This window comes from Larimichthys crocea, chromosome XVII (genome assembly GCF_000972845.2).
Source record: "Larimichthys crocea isolate SSNF chromosome XVII, L_crocea_2.0, whole genome shotgun sequence".
Lineage (NCBI taxonomy): Eukaryota > Metazoa > Chordata > Actinopteri > Sciaenidae > Larimichthys > Larimichthys crocea.
In genome coordinates this window covers 19,140,696-19,157,774 of record NC_040027.1, presented here as the reverse complement: position 1 = coordinate 19,157,774, position 17,079 = coordinate 19,140,696, and the positions used below count along the sequence as shown (strand labels likewise).

At 39.8% G+C, this 17,079-nt stretch overlaps 1 protein-coding gene across 2 annotated transcripts; it reads right to left on the bottom strand.

Moving 5' to 3' along the window:
• Positions 1 to 1,857: 1,857 nt before the first annotated feature.
• Positions 1,858 to 16,123, bottom strand: LOC104923649 (guanine nucleotide-binding protein subunit alpha-11). 2 transcript variants are annotated; one of them, XM_010736809.3, is made up of 8 exons: positions 15,777 to 16,123; positions 15,268 to 15,442; positions 11,477 to 11,661; positions 10,936 to 11,090; positions 9,306 to 9,434; positions 7,874 to 8,003; positions 6,845 to 6,998; positions 1,858 to 4,681 (listed from the first exon to the last, which is right to left on the bottom strand). In XM_010736809.3, exons 2-8 carry the CDS (start codon positions 15,416 to 15,418, stop codon positions 4,473 to 4,475), a joined length of 1,113 nt encoding a protein of 370 aa, XP_010735111.1. In that variant the 5' UTR covers positions 15,419 to 15,442; positions 15,777 to 16,123; the 3' UTR covers positions 1,858 to 4,472. The 2 variants fall into 2 exon arrangements, with proteins under 2 accessions (XP_010735111.1, XP_010735112.1); XM_010736810.3 differs by having other exon boundaries at positions 15,268 to 15,431.
• Between the last annotated feature and the right edge of the window lie 956 nt (positions 16,124 to 17,079).

The window sequence follows — 17,079 nt, the reverse complement described above, 5'->3', positions numbered from 1 at the left end:
CAGCTATTTTTACACCTTAATCTCGACAGGTTATTGTTGTGATTGCGGTTGCGGTAGGATGGCTGTGTCTATGTGTATGTGTGGAGCCTATGTTTGATAAGTGCACAGCAGGTGTGTATCTGCTTTGAGGAACATTGTTAAGAATGGAAAAAAAAAGAAGCTTTGAACAGCCGTTATCAGCAACAGGCAGTCCATAGCAACAAACCAGGCAGCAAAAAATGAGTTAACCTGAGGCTAACCTGTGCTACACACCTCATCTCAGATCACACAAGCTGGGCTTCTCACCTCTCACACAGCACCCAGGGAAGCTGAGCGCATGGAAGCTCGGGTTCAGGCGAGATGCGGGGTGTTGATCAGAACAGCAGCAACGGTGGCAGCTGATGGAATAGTCGTATGTGGGTATGTCGTTTAATATTTACATAAACAAATCCCTCATTATCAGGAAAGGCCACCAAAGCTCCGGCTTCCCACCTGTTGTCAAATCCCCTCATCTTCTTCAGCATAGACAATTTTTTGGGGAGACTTGCACAAACAATCACGGAGGAATCAATCATTTTAAATGTCAGCCTTGCAAAATTGGATCTGTCCCAAACTGGAGCTGTTTGCTTATTCCGAGGATTTAAGTCAGTCATGGTGGCTTCTTCTTGGAAATAACTAATCTTTTTGTTTTTCAAACTAAGTAAGATGAACAAAGAACGACAAGAGACCAAAACAAACCTGCTTCAACTCTCATGTCCTCACTCCATAGCTGCGACAGACATCAAGTGGATGGTGACTTCCATCCAGAGCAAAGCTAGTCTATTGTTTGTATGAATGCATCATTAGTGTCCTATTTTATTTTATTTCATTTTAACCGTGTTTTCTGTGTCTGTAAATAGTAGTCTTTTTTTTTTAAATCTGTGTTTTTCTTAATGTACTTTCATGGTAAATTGACTGCAGACATGATGCCTGAAGGCGGAAGGGCCTTTCATGAGTTGGACTGATGACACGACAATAACAAGGCACCTTCATAGCTGACAGAACTGTGAGCCTGAAACAGAAGAGACTGGCCCTGTCAGTGTCTGGGGACACACACACACACACACACTTACACACACACACCTACATTCTTGCATGCACATATACACCCAGACACAACCTCACCACTCCGTCTCTCTCACACACTTGAGGATGTCAAGTCATCTGGATGAGACAGACAGTCACCAGGACCACAGATCACACTCCCATGGTGCAGTGCTCTGACAGCCACTATCAGCCACAGTGAAAGTGTGTGTACGTGCACGTTCATTTCTGTGTATTTCAGTGGAATTACCCGGAGACATGCCTCACTATCTGTCTATCTGTATAATATTTGCTATGTAAGCGTGTGTCATGCGGTGTGTGCAGAGCACACTTTCGGTGTCAGAGGATCGTCACAATGACGAGGATTTCCACTGGAAGAAAAATTTTGTTTGGAGAAACGATGTGTCACTCACTAATGAGGAACTACTTTGCGTCTGCCAGAAGGATGGTGGGAACAAGACAGCTTAAACAACTATCATCTGACTGCGTAAAGCATGAACTGCCCTCAACTGTCAAACCTTCCCTTTCAGACTCTTTAATCGTTGTTTTTACAGAGGAAACACACACAGGCTGGCTTATGGAAATGAATGCAGTGTGAAAAATATCAATCCTATGTAATCCTGCTGTGTGAGCAGTCATAGTAAGTGTGTGATTGTAGCTTGTGAGGCCATATTTGTCTTGGTGACAGAGCCTCACAGTGCGGTGAGGAGAAAAACACATCACATTGGAAGACAAGACCAGACTCTCTCTGGTCATATCTGCCAGGAAAGACAAACAAAAGCAAGCAGATGACTGTGTGTTCAAAAGTTTGTTTTTAATATTCACTAGAAAAAAATTTCTTTGCCCATGTCCTTCACCCGTGTCTACACAAAATAATCACTGTCACCGTATGAGAGGTTTCCCAAGGCATGAAAAGTAGTTCACTAGGCAAACACACTCTCTAGTCACAGTTTCTGTGATGCTGGTAAACAAAAATATAAAAAAACAACAGCAGTTAGAAATCAACCAAAGGTACAGTAGTCATCAGTAAATGTAGAGTAAAACTATACATTCATGTTTGAAGGCATCAAATTGTTTTAACAATATAGCTAACACGTCTAAATGCAAGGTGTAGAGATCAAAACACTTTATATACACTTAACAAAGCAGCAGCCAAAACCACACATAACAGACACATCGTGAGCTAATGTGAGCTTCCCATCAAGGTCAATGAGTTTAATGAACTTCAATGTCATTTTCAACTCAACACAAACACACTCAACACTCAATGGGGGCAGAACTCAGGCTTAATCAATATTATAAAATTCCCCTGTCCCTCTCACACACTGATATAAATAGGACGCACAGAGGCTTCAACACTGCCACCTCTTATTAAAGGTCTTTACCCAGCAGATCGCCTGTTGGATTCTTGATTTGAACTTGTCAGCGCGTCTGCATCGAGCTGTTTTTCCTCTCGCAGGACAAACAAGGCTTCGTTCCTTCACTCGTTGACCTTTTGAAACTCGTCAGCCGCCAACTGTGATTTGTGCTCATATTTACGGTATAGGTTTTAATGAAGTGAATTAATTGCGGTAAAGACAGCGGAGCAGAATCTTCAATGAAGACATTAAAAATCAGCTATATGAATGGACTTCAAGTTAGAAAGCTGCAGTTGGTTTTACTGCTACAAAACAGACTACACTGAATAATTGATATTTAATCATTGAAACCAGCTTTAACTGATTTTTTTAGGCACTTGGGGGGATCTAAACACAACAATGACATTATCACCTTTTAATTTAATATGGCCAACTTTTAGCAAACTGTTTACACTCATTTAGTTGTGATTCTGTTGTGACCTGGTGAATGTTCACTCTCCTTTTAGCTCTGTTTTTGGTCTCCACCACCTCCCGATGGAAATATCTGGCTCTCGCTAGTCACATTTTATCTGTCTGCTCTGACTGTTGAGCAAGCAGCAGCGGTTTTATTACAACTTTAACGGTCAAAACAGAAGCCTGGAAACAACGCTGTGATTGAGCGAAAACAGTGAGCTGTCCCTCCTGTCACTTACATGTGAGCTGACGTTAATCTGGAAATATTGATTATAGGCAGATCTTTTTTTCCAGTGTTATAGACCTCAATCATCCAAATCTCAAAGTCTTCGTGTGCTTAATGTTCTCCATCTTGGAGACTGTTAACAGATCTGATGGTCAGGACTCTTTACGGTGCATCCAAAATTAAGTTAAGTTTAAATTAAAACTTCAGTGACTTCAGCAAAACTGATGCATGCTAACTTAATCACCAACCTACTAAAAACATTACACCTGCTTCCTTACAAAGTGCTCAGCTGCTTTACAGTACACTTTAAATCGCGTTAAATTGTGCTTTAACTTTAACGCAAAACTCTTGAAGAGAGGCTAGAAATATTCATTTGTTGAAGCACTTGGTTTCTGCATTATTAAACTACATGAACTTCACATCACAGCCATCTTTGTTTTTTCTTTTTTTGTGACTCACTGCCTGTACAGGTTGTGGAGTACGCTGAAAAACAGATTAGAGGTTGACGTAGGGATGTTATCACATACTGCTGTTATGGCACCACTCAATGAGAGGCAGTTACACCATCTGTCAGCACACGATAACCGATAAAGACGGTGCCGAAACAGATGTGTCGAATAAGATAATATGTAAGAAATATTGCCAGTGTAAGATAATCAATAGGGAGTCTGGCACTGACAGGAGTGCAATATTTGTAGAACAATCAAAGACTAACATTCGGTATGTCTAACAACAACAGGTGCATTAGGCTGTAACCCACGTATTGCCATTTATGACACAAAATGGAAACTATTTGTTTTTACAGTCCGCGTGTGCATCTACTATACCTGAATGTACCTCAAATAAAGCATTTAAAATGAGTGTGACGGGGTGGTGTACCCAAGCATACCCCATCTCCACTTGTAAAAGTCATTACTTCGTTAATGGCAGCACAGCACTTCATAGCATCTCTGCTCCTGCTTCAATTATGGATCAATTCAGTCACTGCATGACCCAGACACGTCTTCGTCTTTTGAAGAAGAGGGAAAAAAAATCTAAATGGAGGGCGAAAAGGCTGTTAGCTTAGAGAAATGAGGATAATTACTGGTTCTCCATCCCTGATCAGAAGTCAGACAATATCCCTGAACGTCTCCAGGTTTTTCGACCTCGAGAGGAAGAGAAGGAGTGAGCGAGGTTAGAAGGGGACAAACTCGTCCCTTCTTTCTCCATCTGCTTAGAAGCATGAAGGATGGGTGACTGTCTGATTTTCCAGGCTTTAGAAAGAATCCTGAAAAATAAGCGTTTTGGCCTTTATCAGGTCCTTCACTTGAACAGGTAAATGGTCCAGACAGAGACAAGACCCACCACTTTTTTTTACCCCACTGAGTTCAAGTTCAAATGACTCCATAGTCCCTCAGAGACTTGAGCAGCACCGTGTCCTTGACGTCGCTGAAGACCCTGCGGATGTTGTTGGTGTCCGTGGCGCAGGTGAAATGCGGATAGAGTGTCTTCCACTCCTCTTTCTTCGCATCGCGGTTGATGGTCTGCTGCTCGTACAACTTGTAAATATAGTTCTTGGCATCTTCAGGGTCTCGCCTCTTACCTGATAACAAGAAGGCAAAAGGTGAATTTGTCGGTATTTAATTGGTTACCCCATCAACAGAAAATTGATTCATTATTAAATTGTTCTTTTTTCATAGCTATTCCTTCTGCAGCTTGAGGGACTAAAAAAATGTATCAACCCTGGTGACATCACTGACTCCATCGCTCTCCTGTGCTGCTTCAGGTTTGTATGTGTCAGTGTGGGCCAAATGTGGCTTCTTCCTGGAGGGTTTTGCAGAGGTGTGTCCATTATTTGTGCCTCAGAAAATAAATGCTATGCTAAACAATCAAAAAATAACTTAATAATAATAATAATGAATAACTGATTTTACTGCTTTGTTCGCAACAGCGCTCCCTCCCTTTATTCACTCTCTACTTAGCTTGACCAGCTTTTAATCTTGTGTTTACAACCTGCAAATCCTACGTTTGTTTGGAGATTTTTTTTCCAAAACTTTGTTTGGAAATTGAATACTGTTGATAGTCAGAACACTATTTGACGGCACAGACATAGATTTTTTTTGGACCAAACTATGAATCAAAACAATAATCGATTGTTAGGGCTGATGGTCATTTTAGTGAGTTTTCTTTCTTTCTTTCTTTCTTTCTTTCTTTCTTTCTTTCTTGCTTTTTTTTCCAGTAACCTACCTCTGTCATGACATGTTATTGGGGTATGGATGATTAAAACAGATTATCTTAGGCTGTATTTTACTCTTTACTGACATTTTATAGACAAACAATTGAAAATAAATTAAAAAAGCCCTAAAAATAACAGAAAAAAGTATTTAAAAATTTGGAAGCAGTGATTAGACCAATAATTCAAATGGCCAAGTTTCTGTATGTGTCAACATGGAATAGGACTGTAGGGCCACTTAACAACGGTAGCCTTCAAAAGTGGTTACAGCAGCAGTAAAAAGGGCCGCAGTCTCCGCACAGGAGCACTGCAGCATTAACAGCAAAAAGCAGCCAGTGGCAGGAACCACTCGGAGTTATCGTTTAGGTTAAATTGACATCAAGGAACTTGACCCTGTATGAGTCATTATTTTACCGCGCTAATGCTGATGGTAAAACACAGTGGGCACACTGAAGATACACACACATACACACAAATATTTGCTAATTCCCACCCTGCACACACACAGACATCTCACACATGTATCTGTCCGTGGTTGCCATGGGTAACAGAGGGAGCGAGGGGGGTGGTGGTGGAGGGTCGTGGGGGGTGGGGACTGTTAGGGCAATGCTCTACAGCCTTTCACACCAGCAGAGCTACAGGCTGCAGCCACATCATTAAGCACACCAAGTACCTGGAAGTGACTCATTTGCAACTCTCTGTGTGTGTTTGTGTGTGTGTGTGTGTGTGTGTGTGTGTGTGTGTGTGTGTGTGTGTGTGTGTGTGTGTGTGTGAGCGTGTGTATAAAGACTAAGAAATCTAAACTAATGACTGCTGGCTTTGCTAACCCCAGAACAGCGATGGTGACGACCTTCTGACCACGGTGTGACAAGAATACACACCTGCAGACAAGAAGCTGCAATTGTGGTTGTTGATGTCGGTGACATCTGCTGCTGACGAGGCTCCGCCCCCAGACTTTCCCTCAAGTACTGTTGTAATTTCTTATTTGGATACTTGAACCCCTGCGTGGAGTTTGCAACAAATTTCAAACCTAATTATGTCAGTGTTCCCAAAATGAAAACTAGTACAGCTAAGGCAGGTATTTGGTCATAAACCAACGTATCAGACAAACTAATAATTGTATCTTCTTTTGGAGCTAGAGGAAAAGTTAAGGGATCACCTAAATTATTATATATTTTTTTTTTATTATTATGGCAATCCATCAAACACTTATTGAGACATTAAATAAAAAAAATAAAAAAATTTCAACCTCATGGTGACTCCCGAGAGAAAAAGCCAAGGGATGACTGAAATCAGTTATTTATTCACTGGGGACATTGAATGTCTGGAGAAAATTGTTGAGATGTTTCAATCTGGAAAAGTCACAGTTCAGTCCAACCAACAATCCAAAACTCAGAAGTCTTCAGGTCACTAATTCAATTATCAGAATGTTGGTCCATTCATTCATTTAATTATATCACTGCTTATTCATCCAAGAATTGCTTTCAGTTTACTATAACCTCCACCATGAATGAAAACAAACACACGCGTTACCTGTGAAGCCGGGGAAGTATTTCTGCAGGTCAGATGTTTGGACTTTGTCAGCCAGGATGTCCGTCTTATTGAGGAAGAGGATGATGGAGGTGTTGAGAAACCACGGCGAATGGATGGTGGTGTAGAACAGAGCCAGGCTCTCATGCATACGGTTCTGAAGAAAAAGACTCACAGTCAGATATCATACTGGAGGCTGCAGCACTTCATCTCATTAGACAGAGACGGGGGGTTGATTTTTGTTAAGTAGATAAGATTTTGTTAGTGGATAGAAAATTATCTCAATGAGTTTTTGAGTGATGATTTTGACTTGAAAAGAGAAAAATGTAAATTCACAGAGATGGCAAAGGCAGATTTGGATAGCTGAGGATGAAGCAGGGAGGAAGCAACCCTCTAAAGAGAGGAGGTGGTGGTGGTGGTTGGGGGGTCTAAAGCACATGGGCCACAGTCGAGGTTAATGAATGTGTTGGCGGACTAAAAAGTGGCTGGGGGAGATAAACGGCTTAGTGTTAGGATGGGAGGGAGGGGGATGGACAGAAGGCGACAGAGGGCTGCAGAGGATGAGGAGAGAGGGAGAGGAGAGAGGGAGATAGAGGTCTTCTTGTGCAAGAGTGAAACCTGCTGGTGGACGGATGAAATGACTGCAGGGAGTGTGACAATTACAGATGAGATGATAGATGGATGTAGAAAGATGGTGCTGGGACTTTACTTTAGTATTTTTACTACTCCACTTAAATGTTACTTTTGACTATATTCATCCAACAGCTGTAGTTACTAGTTAATAAAGACAGAGCTGACTATAAAGCAGACTATACTATATATGTCACTGTAGTAATAATAATAATCTAATCATAAAGGGTCGTAAAAAGATCTTTATTTTAATCGACTAAAGAAAGAAATCATAATATACATATATATACTAATGAACACACTCCAGGGGAGCATTCTCCATGTTGAGTATTTCTACTTCTGATACTTTCAGCTTGGCAATACTGTACTTAGTTCTGATAGGTATATAAATAGTGCTCTTACAATGGTTTCTCTCTCCTCCAGGACCTGGTCATACTCGCTGAGGGAGGCCAGGAAGATGAGTGAAGTGACGTTTTCAAAACAGTGAATCCACTTCCGACGCTCCGACTTCTGACCACCCACGTCCACAATCCTGTCAGGGATCAGAGCAGAAAAAGTTAGAGTTGACAAAAAGCAAGAAAAAAACTGTTCAAAAAGCTTCTCCTCTCACAGCCACATGCGGCTTTCACACAGCTGCTAATGAGCTGCGGCTGCCTGATGGTGAAGTGGACTGTACCAAACACTTACAGCGTGTCACCTTTCTAACGTGACATGCTTTCACACCGGAAAAAACATTTTCCACAGCTCACTGTGAAATCTGGAAAAAAAAATGTTGGTAACTGATTTTATTAGTACAAATGCTGTTATTGATTCTTCTTATCTGTCTGATTCTTTATCGAATCACTTATTAATTCCTGAGCAATCCGTGAAGAAAATAGTCAGCCTACACAGGGTTTCAGCGTCAATGCAGCTGTTTTTTTTATCACTGACTGTATATAAAACTGAACACAGTGTAGAAACAGATTGGTAAAAAAAAGGGGAGCGGGTGGGCGAATCTGACTGTCATCATGTGAAATGGATCAAATGAGAGACTTTTTGTAATGTGCTTGATTTAGTTTTTCTTAGTCAAAGAAAGAATCTGCCGAGCCTCCCTGTGAAGTGCTAATATTATTCTAACAGGACATTTCCCCTCCGTTAACAGACATGCTGCTCAGTTGGAAAAGAAGTGGTACAGTGTGGAAATACGGTGTTTCCTTCATTATTCAAAATGATCATTTTACAGACATTAACTAGCACTGTTCTCATCTCTCTTCGTTAAAATGAAGCTACCGTTTGGACAGTTTCTTCCTCTCTATCACGACTCAAGTTTAAGCTTCCAGCAGCGTTGCTTTGCTTTGCAATGTGCAAATGCCAGGAATTGACAGGCTCTGAGTCATACGGGTTGAGAACCGGTTCCAAATTGATTCCTGTTTCCCGTCTCGACTAACAACAGGACTGATTGTGATTTTTTTCCTCTTTTAAACCGTAATAATATCAAATTTGAAGAGGTGCTTTTATTTTTTTGTGATCCAAGGATAAATATAAACCTTGATTCATGATATAAACACAGGTGTCATTTAATCTGGGAACACAATGTTCCCCTGAAGTGGATGTTGATCTTTGTTTAGCTGCAGTCAGAGCCGCCACTCTGCTCTTGGAAAGAAACAACACCAACACTGAGAGCGACACTTTACTTCCCGGCAGAGGCTTTGTACAGACACAATTGGAAATGTGATCGTGCACACACACACGCACATGCACACAAACAGGTGTGCCTCAGCAAGTGTCAATAGTATGTTTACCGCAGAGAATGCTGTCAGTATTAGGTATATGCCAATGACAGAGGACTAGTCACCTTAGTGTGATGGTCTTGATGGTGAAGGCATAGTCGTGGATGCCTGTGGTGGGGAATCGAACTCGCAGCACATCCTGTTCTGTGGGGATGTAGTCTGGGGCGGAGATGCGGTCGAGATTAGTCATGTAGCTAAAAGAAAGAAGAAGAAGAAGAAGAATTTAAGTTAGTTAGTTAGTAAGTTAACACCGCCTGTGTTTATATCACATTGACCGTGTTCGATATATGATGAACTAGTGATGATAAAAAAAAAATCTGAAATTAAAAAACAAGAAGGGAGTGGAGTGAGTCCGTATCAGCCATGTACAGACGATGGCTTTATGGCTCGTGTTGATACAAGCTGTCATTAGCTAATGTTGACTGCCTGTCTCTTATCATGCACACACCATGATGATTGAGCTGCTGGGTAAACACAGAACAGAACAGCAATAGAAAAGAGAGAAAACAGAGGCAGGCTGAGTCAAGCCTTTGTTTTGTGACACATCAGATACTTGGAGCGTGAGGCTCACACCTACTGCACGTTAAATCTTTTTTATGTTGTCTGATGGTAACTGAGTGCAGTTACTCATTAAGTTCTCGGTTAAAAAGATGATTAACGTCTCACAAGACAGTTGGCAGTTTTCCTGAAATACTCTTTAATCAAGTGGAGCTTTCAACATGGCTGAAAAACATCTGGATATACAGTACAGTCGGTAAAGAACCAGCCCCCTCTAGTGGTGTCAGTCACAAAAAAAAGAGTAAAACTTATTCTACAATAGCAAACATGGAGCTGAAATACAGAAACAAATCCAACAACAACAACAAAAAAAACAAAGTTTCTAATACCAATGTGGCTATAACAAGAGAAAAGGTAGTTTATGATTAAAAGATTGTTTTTATAAGATCACACAAATAAAATAAAAACTACATAAAAACACTCAAAAAATGGGAACTAATAATTAAACAGCTTCTCCAGCTCTTCATTTTCATATCAAAAAAACTGTAACTGTAAGCGAAGCTGAAAACAAGATGGCCATTTTTTAACTGTGTCCACCTGTGGGTTTGGGACAAAGGTCAGATGTGGCATAAACAAACAATACAACATGTTGCCACATGTTCTCTTGTGATACAGAAATTGTCACATTATTACTTCACTAAAAATATAGTTCTGGAACAGTTTCTCTGACATTCTTCTAAATATTTGGATTATCCTGGTTTTATATGAGAACTATGACACATGTGCAGTACGTGTTGCTGTTTGTGTTCAAATGTCTTATTCCTGGTGACATCTAGCCAGTAATTGTCTAATATTTTGATAATCTTTTAATAACTTCAGCCATTTTGAAGCGATTCCCTGGAAGTGAAAATATACTTCTTTTCTTTGTCTTATATTCTTGGAAATTAAATATATTTGTGTAATGAACTTGAGGTCAACCAAAACAACCGATTTGAAGATATAGCCTTGGACTCTGATATGTCAGAATTAATTAATGATTTTCACAGACGTTGTGATGTCCTGTCTTGCAGAGGAACACATGCATAGACACATAGATTCCTGTATCGTGTCATCGTTGTTGGTAACTTGCTGTGACAGTGTTTTATCATAAGTCAGGGTGTGGCACAGCGCCTTAAGCTCCGACTTTCAGTTACTCACTACTCTGTGGAGTCCAGGAGTTGATATTCACAGCGACGGCTGTAACAGACCCGGATTCCCATGTCTGCCCAGAGGCGGCGAATTGCGTCAACGTAGCCCCGCTCCAGCTGGATGATCTGCACTGTGTTTACATCCCTCAGCCACTTGGCGTAGATCTGAAAGACAGTGAGAGATTTGGCCCATTAGGAGATTTTGTACTGAAACTTGACATTTTAATGTTTATTAAACCCGACAGACGACATCCTGTTACGGGTTTTTTTGTGTGATTAGTCCTCCAACATCTTCCTTACTTGAGAATTGTGTGTATTCATGGTAAAACCGCCTGCTTCTACTTATAGCCTACAACACGCTGTGTTTATTTCTGTCCCCTTGTGTTTGATGACTCTTGTTTAATGTGGACATAATCCCACAGGTCCAGTCACCGCACTTGCCCTGATGCCCGCAGGTCAGTGTACACGTTTGTGTTTGTTTATGAGTGAGTGTGTTCATGTGTAAATGGGTGTGTTCATGCTGGCAGAGCTCTGTGTTTGTGCGGGTCTACCTCGTTCTCTGGGTTGGAGTAGGGGATTTTGAGTGTGGTCATGGCTCCCGTCATGGCCTTCATAGCGGTGAAAATGTTCTGGAAGATGCATTTGGCAAAGGCCTTCCTCTCCTCCTCTGAGAAGCCCCGTCCGTGGATGATCCTCATCTGTCGGATGAAGGTGGTTTTCCCGCTCTCTCCGGTACCTGAGGCAACAAGTAGGATAGAAAATAATTATCAAACATTATTAGAGAAAGTAGCTCAGGGGTTCAGTTTGAACCTGCCTGTGTTTTTAGGAGAAAACTCTAAAAAAACCTCAAAGGTCTGTTTGTTCCAAGACTCTGTTCTCGATAAGTGGTTTAACAGATAGAGAGAGGTGATTTAAAAAGTCAGTTTTATGGTCTAAAATAATAACTAGTTTCAGCTCATAGCCTTGAACCTACACAGAGTTATCACCCTGACTCTACATGGGGTTTTTTTCTGCAGAAAATTTTAATGCTTTTTATACCCTTTGCTTAAGGTTGAAGGTCACAGGAACACCACCAGTCTCCTGCGCTCGGCAACAGCTGCTTCACCCCAATCTCTCTCTACTCATTCACTCTTGTGCTTGAAGCTCTTTGTATTAATATGAATCCATGACATTTTAAACATCAAGCTACGCTTCCTGTACTCTGAAACTCTTTCCTGCCAGTGCATTACTATGCTCGCATTTCCACTGTTGATCAGTCACCTTACCTCTACCAGGATTTCAGAACAGGACAAGACTTGAGCGAGACTGTGTTAGACACAAAGCGGATTAAGCGAAAGGAATGGGAAACTCTCTCTATAGGGTTGTGCTGTCACAAACTTATAATATATAAAAACAATATGAATTTTTCAGTCACAAAAAGAAGCACTTTTAATGGATTTATTTTGACAGTAACAATTCTGAAATTTAATTTTACCTCATAAAGCATTAACATGTATTGTCTTTAAGTCAATTTCAAACAATTGAGACAACGGAAGTTCAGTGATTGCAATCAGTCTTAACTAGAACACTAACCATTGATGTTAAAAATTGTTTCATTAAGCAGCTGAGAGACAGATATTTCCATCAGGAGTTGGTAGGTAGAGATCAAAAACAGAGAGTAAATATTGGGCACCAGAAACATGACTAAAAGTAAATGTTAGTGTCTATTCTATAAGTGTAAAGAAAAAAGAAAAAAGAAAAAAGAAATAATTTTGTAAGGCCAAAGCTGTTTTTACAGACCAGAAAAAAAGCAATAATGCAGCTTTAAAGTAGCAGATAAATAACTCCTAATGTAAAAAATGTAATGTAAGATGTAAAGATAATATGAAATTTAAAATCCACTTTTGCTGCCTTTTTTTGGGGCATTTTGACAAATTGAATGGATTTAGCTTCAGTGTTACGCAAAATGTCAGACTATGTCTGAAACACTGCCTTTCCTATTAATCAATCAATTAACTTGATTCATCTTTAGTAAAAAACAGTAGCAGAAAAATTTAAGTTGAGGATCAAATCAAATCAAATCAAGTTTATTTGTATAGCCTTTTACAATAGCACCCAAAGTGCTTTACAACAAAGCCATACAACAATACATAACAGATACATAACCAATAAATACAATTAAAAGTGCTGTAGTGCTGCAGGGTATTAAAAGCCTTCAAGAAATACATAGAACGGAGCAGAGAGAATAAGTACACCTAAGAAACAGTACTGCCTTAGTCAGAATTGAAACGCCAATCTAAAAAGTTTCGATTTAAAAAGACTGAGATCAGTAGTGGTCCTAGGGACCTCTAACAGAAGAATTGCGAAAAGTTAAAATCTCTGACAAATAAGAGGGGGCCAAGCCATTAATGACGTTAAAAACAAACAACAGAAGTTTAAAATCAGTTCTAAAACGGAGGATGACTTTCAACATGACAGTGCTGTGTCTTGTTGACCCCATCGTTTCTCAGCTTCTTGCGCAGTTCAGGGTTCAAACATTAAACCACAACAAAAAAACAGCACCTTGTTTTCTTTTCTTACACCGGATGTGTTCTTACAGAAGCACATTTTCAAGTTAAATTCAAAGGAAGTGCCCTGGTTACAGATGTAATATATAGATATGTTCTCTGATGCTTGTCTGTTTGGATGTCTGTCATGAAATCTGAAAGAGGAAACTAAAACTCTCTACTCGCTTGTAAATGTGACAAACACTTAACAAGAAATTTTTCAGCACTTTCGAGGAACAGCATATAATCCTTTGTGTTCATTGACAGTCCTGTTCCTGCACACAAACATTTGTCTACACAGTCGTAGAGGAAATAATAATACTACTGGGCAATATTATTGTTTACTGTCCCTCCATTTCATTTCAGGGTTTCCCCCAGGAAATTACTCAGCAGCGGTGATACAACCCCGAGATCTTAATCTCATCCTGTTGTCCATGCTGATAATGGATCAAACAAAAGACGCGCTGACACACGTGTGAAAAAGTGGCTCTGCTGTTTCACACCAAATGTTTTATTTCAGGTATGGGTATTACTTTTTATGATGCAGTCTTTATTTTAGACCAGGTTGCCCACCTTCACAATAAAACAATAAAACTCTGCAGTAAACCAGCTGTTCTTGTATCAAGCTGTTGTGGTTCACAGTATACTGCTGCTCAATTAATCTTAACACTTTTGATACTTAAGATTGAAAAGAAAAAGCAAAATATTAACTGGCACAGGCTTTTAAAATGTGGGGATTAGCTTCTTATATTGGACTTTTGTTCAGACAAAAACAACTAATCATAAAAATAATCAACAGATCAATCAATAATAATAAAATATGTAAGTTGCAGGCCTACTTCGCAGTTCTATTTAAAAGAAAATTAGGATTTTGTTCCATTTTAACACACAAAAAATGTATTCAACATGATGAACATTAGTTCAGTGTTTTATCACACGATTTGAAATATTTCAGTATTGAGAAACTGATAATCAATAGTAAATCAACTTAACCTATAATCCATATAAATAAGACTATATGGAAATATTTATTTCACAATAAATACATTTTTCAGTACCTCCTGTGAGATTTATATCTGGACTGGTTTATCAGTAAATCAAATCAGCATTTTTTGGCCGTTACAGTTTCCAAAGGTGATGTCTTCAAATAACCTCACTTTTATCTGACCAACGGTCCAGATGTTCAGTTAGATACACCGTGAGTAAAAGATAAGTAAAATCCTCACAATTAAAAAGATGAAACTTGATAATTTCTTGTTTGTGTGTAAAATGCCTTCAACAAATAATGAAACTAGTTGCAGATCAGTTTTTCTGATTTAACATCGCATAGTTTCAGCTGTAATTTCAGCATTTTGCCCTTTTAATTTATCTTAGCACTCATTATCATTACCCTCTGCCTGGAAGCTGAAGTGTACATGCCTCCATTACAATATCAAAGCCAAAGCTTTGTTGTTGCCAGTCAGCGCTAAAGTAATCAAACCAGCTGTAAAGTAGGCCTGTGGGTTTCTCTAGTCCTTGTGGTTTCTAGTTAAATAGCCAATCCCAACTAGAACCATTCTTTACATAGTCACAAGGTGACACATACTTTACATAGTTTTGTCTTTTGTATTTGTGGGCTACCAAACAGGACAAACAGATTTTAATTTATATGCAGGGTGTTCCCTCTTGGATTTCAATCATCTGGTGTTAGTTTACTTTATTTGATTTGCTTGGTAAATAGATTTGGTATCACTGTGCTCTTACACTGCCAAAATATGTTTGTGTCAGGTGTGTCAGGTGTGTGTGAGTGTGTGTGTGTGTGTGTGTGTGTTACTAACCCAGCAGGAGGACTTTAATTTCCCGTCTCTCCTTCTTCTTCTGCTGCTTGAGGATCCTCTTGATCTCTTTGTCCACAGCGATGGTCCTTTTCTCCTCCTCGGACAGACAGCAGAGACAGGTGCGGCGGCACCACTGCCAGCAACCCGCCATGGCCACAAAAACACTGAAATGAAACTGTTAATGAATAATCAGCTGTAATGACACCAGAAGGGCTGATAATAAACTCCTTATCAGGTCCCCCAATGTACATTTAATGCCTATTCATTTTACTTTCTAGTCAATGGGCTTGTTTTATTCTAAAAACACACAGCTTTGAGATCATAATAGGTCAGAGGTGAACTTTAAATGGTGTTTCCCAGCAGCAGGAGATCTGTTATCAGAGTACACAGCAGGCACAGCCTTCAGTATCTTTGATCACCTGGTTGAGTAATATTTAAATCAATTCCGGCTGATCAGCTCAAAAGGGAGTTTAAAAAAGTTGCATATAGAAAATAACACAGCTCCTTACCTCCAATCAGTCCGTCACACTGCTTGGAAACACGCAGGTACACACTCTGATTGCTGCTCATGGTCCATTTCCCACAGTGAGTCCCGTCCACTCCACCTGCGGCTGACTTACAGCTCGCAGCTTACTGTCGCCGACGACGCACAGACGGCGTCATAATCCCACCGACAAGGTGTAAAAACAGTTTATTTTAACAGCCCACACGAAACAACCAGCAGCTCGGGAAAGTCTACCGCGCCTACAGAGGAATGTGAAGACTCTGAGTCCGCTCAAAACACTCCGCAACTGGAATGCGCTCAGGGCGACGCGCTGCGGCACAGAGTGCGGCAAACATCCGCAGCTGTGCGGGAAGTTAGGTCACCGTGTCTAGAAAAATAAGAGCACGGTGTTGCCACCTAATATTTCTGTAGTTTTTTCTTTAGTTTGGACTGAAAGAAACATTTAGATGATGAAACTGAGCTGTACTAATGGGACTAATAGTTCAATGTGGAATGTAGTTAAAGGTCCAGTGTGTAGAATTTAGTGACATCTAGTGGTGAAGTTGCAGATTGCAACTGACTGAATACCCCTCACCTCCTTCTCTTGTTTCAAGCATAAAGGGGAAAATACAGTGGCCTTGAAAGACGAAAGGTCCTGTGTAGAAACATAGTGGTTCAACATTCTGCTACTGCTCCCTCTGTAGATATAAAAGGTAACATAAACATAACAATTCTTATTTTCAGGTGATTATACTCTCGTGAAAACATAGTTATAAATATTATACTGTATTCCATTTCTGTCAGTAGTTCCAATCTTACACACAGGACCTTTAAAAGCATCACATAAGTAGTAGTATAATATAGCTTAATTATAAATGATAACTATATTTTACTTGTATTAATTCAACAATGGGGAAAATTACTTCTTCTTTTTTTTTTTTACACATATAGACTGTAGTACAACCACACATACACACATGGAGTGACTCTGTCAGTAGGGAGAGGAGCTATAGAGGTGCACCTTCAGGAGCTGTTAGGGATTTAGTGCCTTGCTAAAGGAAACCTCGACAGTTCCTAGGAGGTACTTAAACTTGTACTTAAACACAGTTTATACTACTTTATAATTTCACTTTTGCATGATCTCAAAGTGTGTGCCTCTTATACCAGTACAACAGATAACAGATTAAGATTTCACATGCAAAACATTAGATCGATTTGTAAAATATGATGCAATTATTAAGTGTGTTTTCACATTGACCTGACACTGACTGAAAGAGAATTTATGTCTGCATTGAAGGATATTCCTAATGTTTCATCTTAAACATGTT

Coding starts and splice junctions, on each gene's coding strand:
- LOC104923649 (XM_010736809.3), bottom strand. CDS start 15,418: ATGGCGGGTTGCTGGCAGTGGTGCCGCCGCACCTGTCTCTGCTGTCTG. Junction 9,435..10,935: donor CTCCTGGACTCCACAGAGTA/GTGAGTAACTGA, acceptor TCTTTCTTTTAG/CTACATGACTAATCTCGACC. Junction 8,004..9,305: donor ATCAAGACCATCACACTAAG/GTGACTAGTCCT, acceptor GATCCCTGACAG/GATTGTGGACGTGGGTGGTC.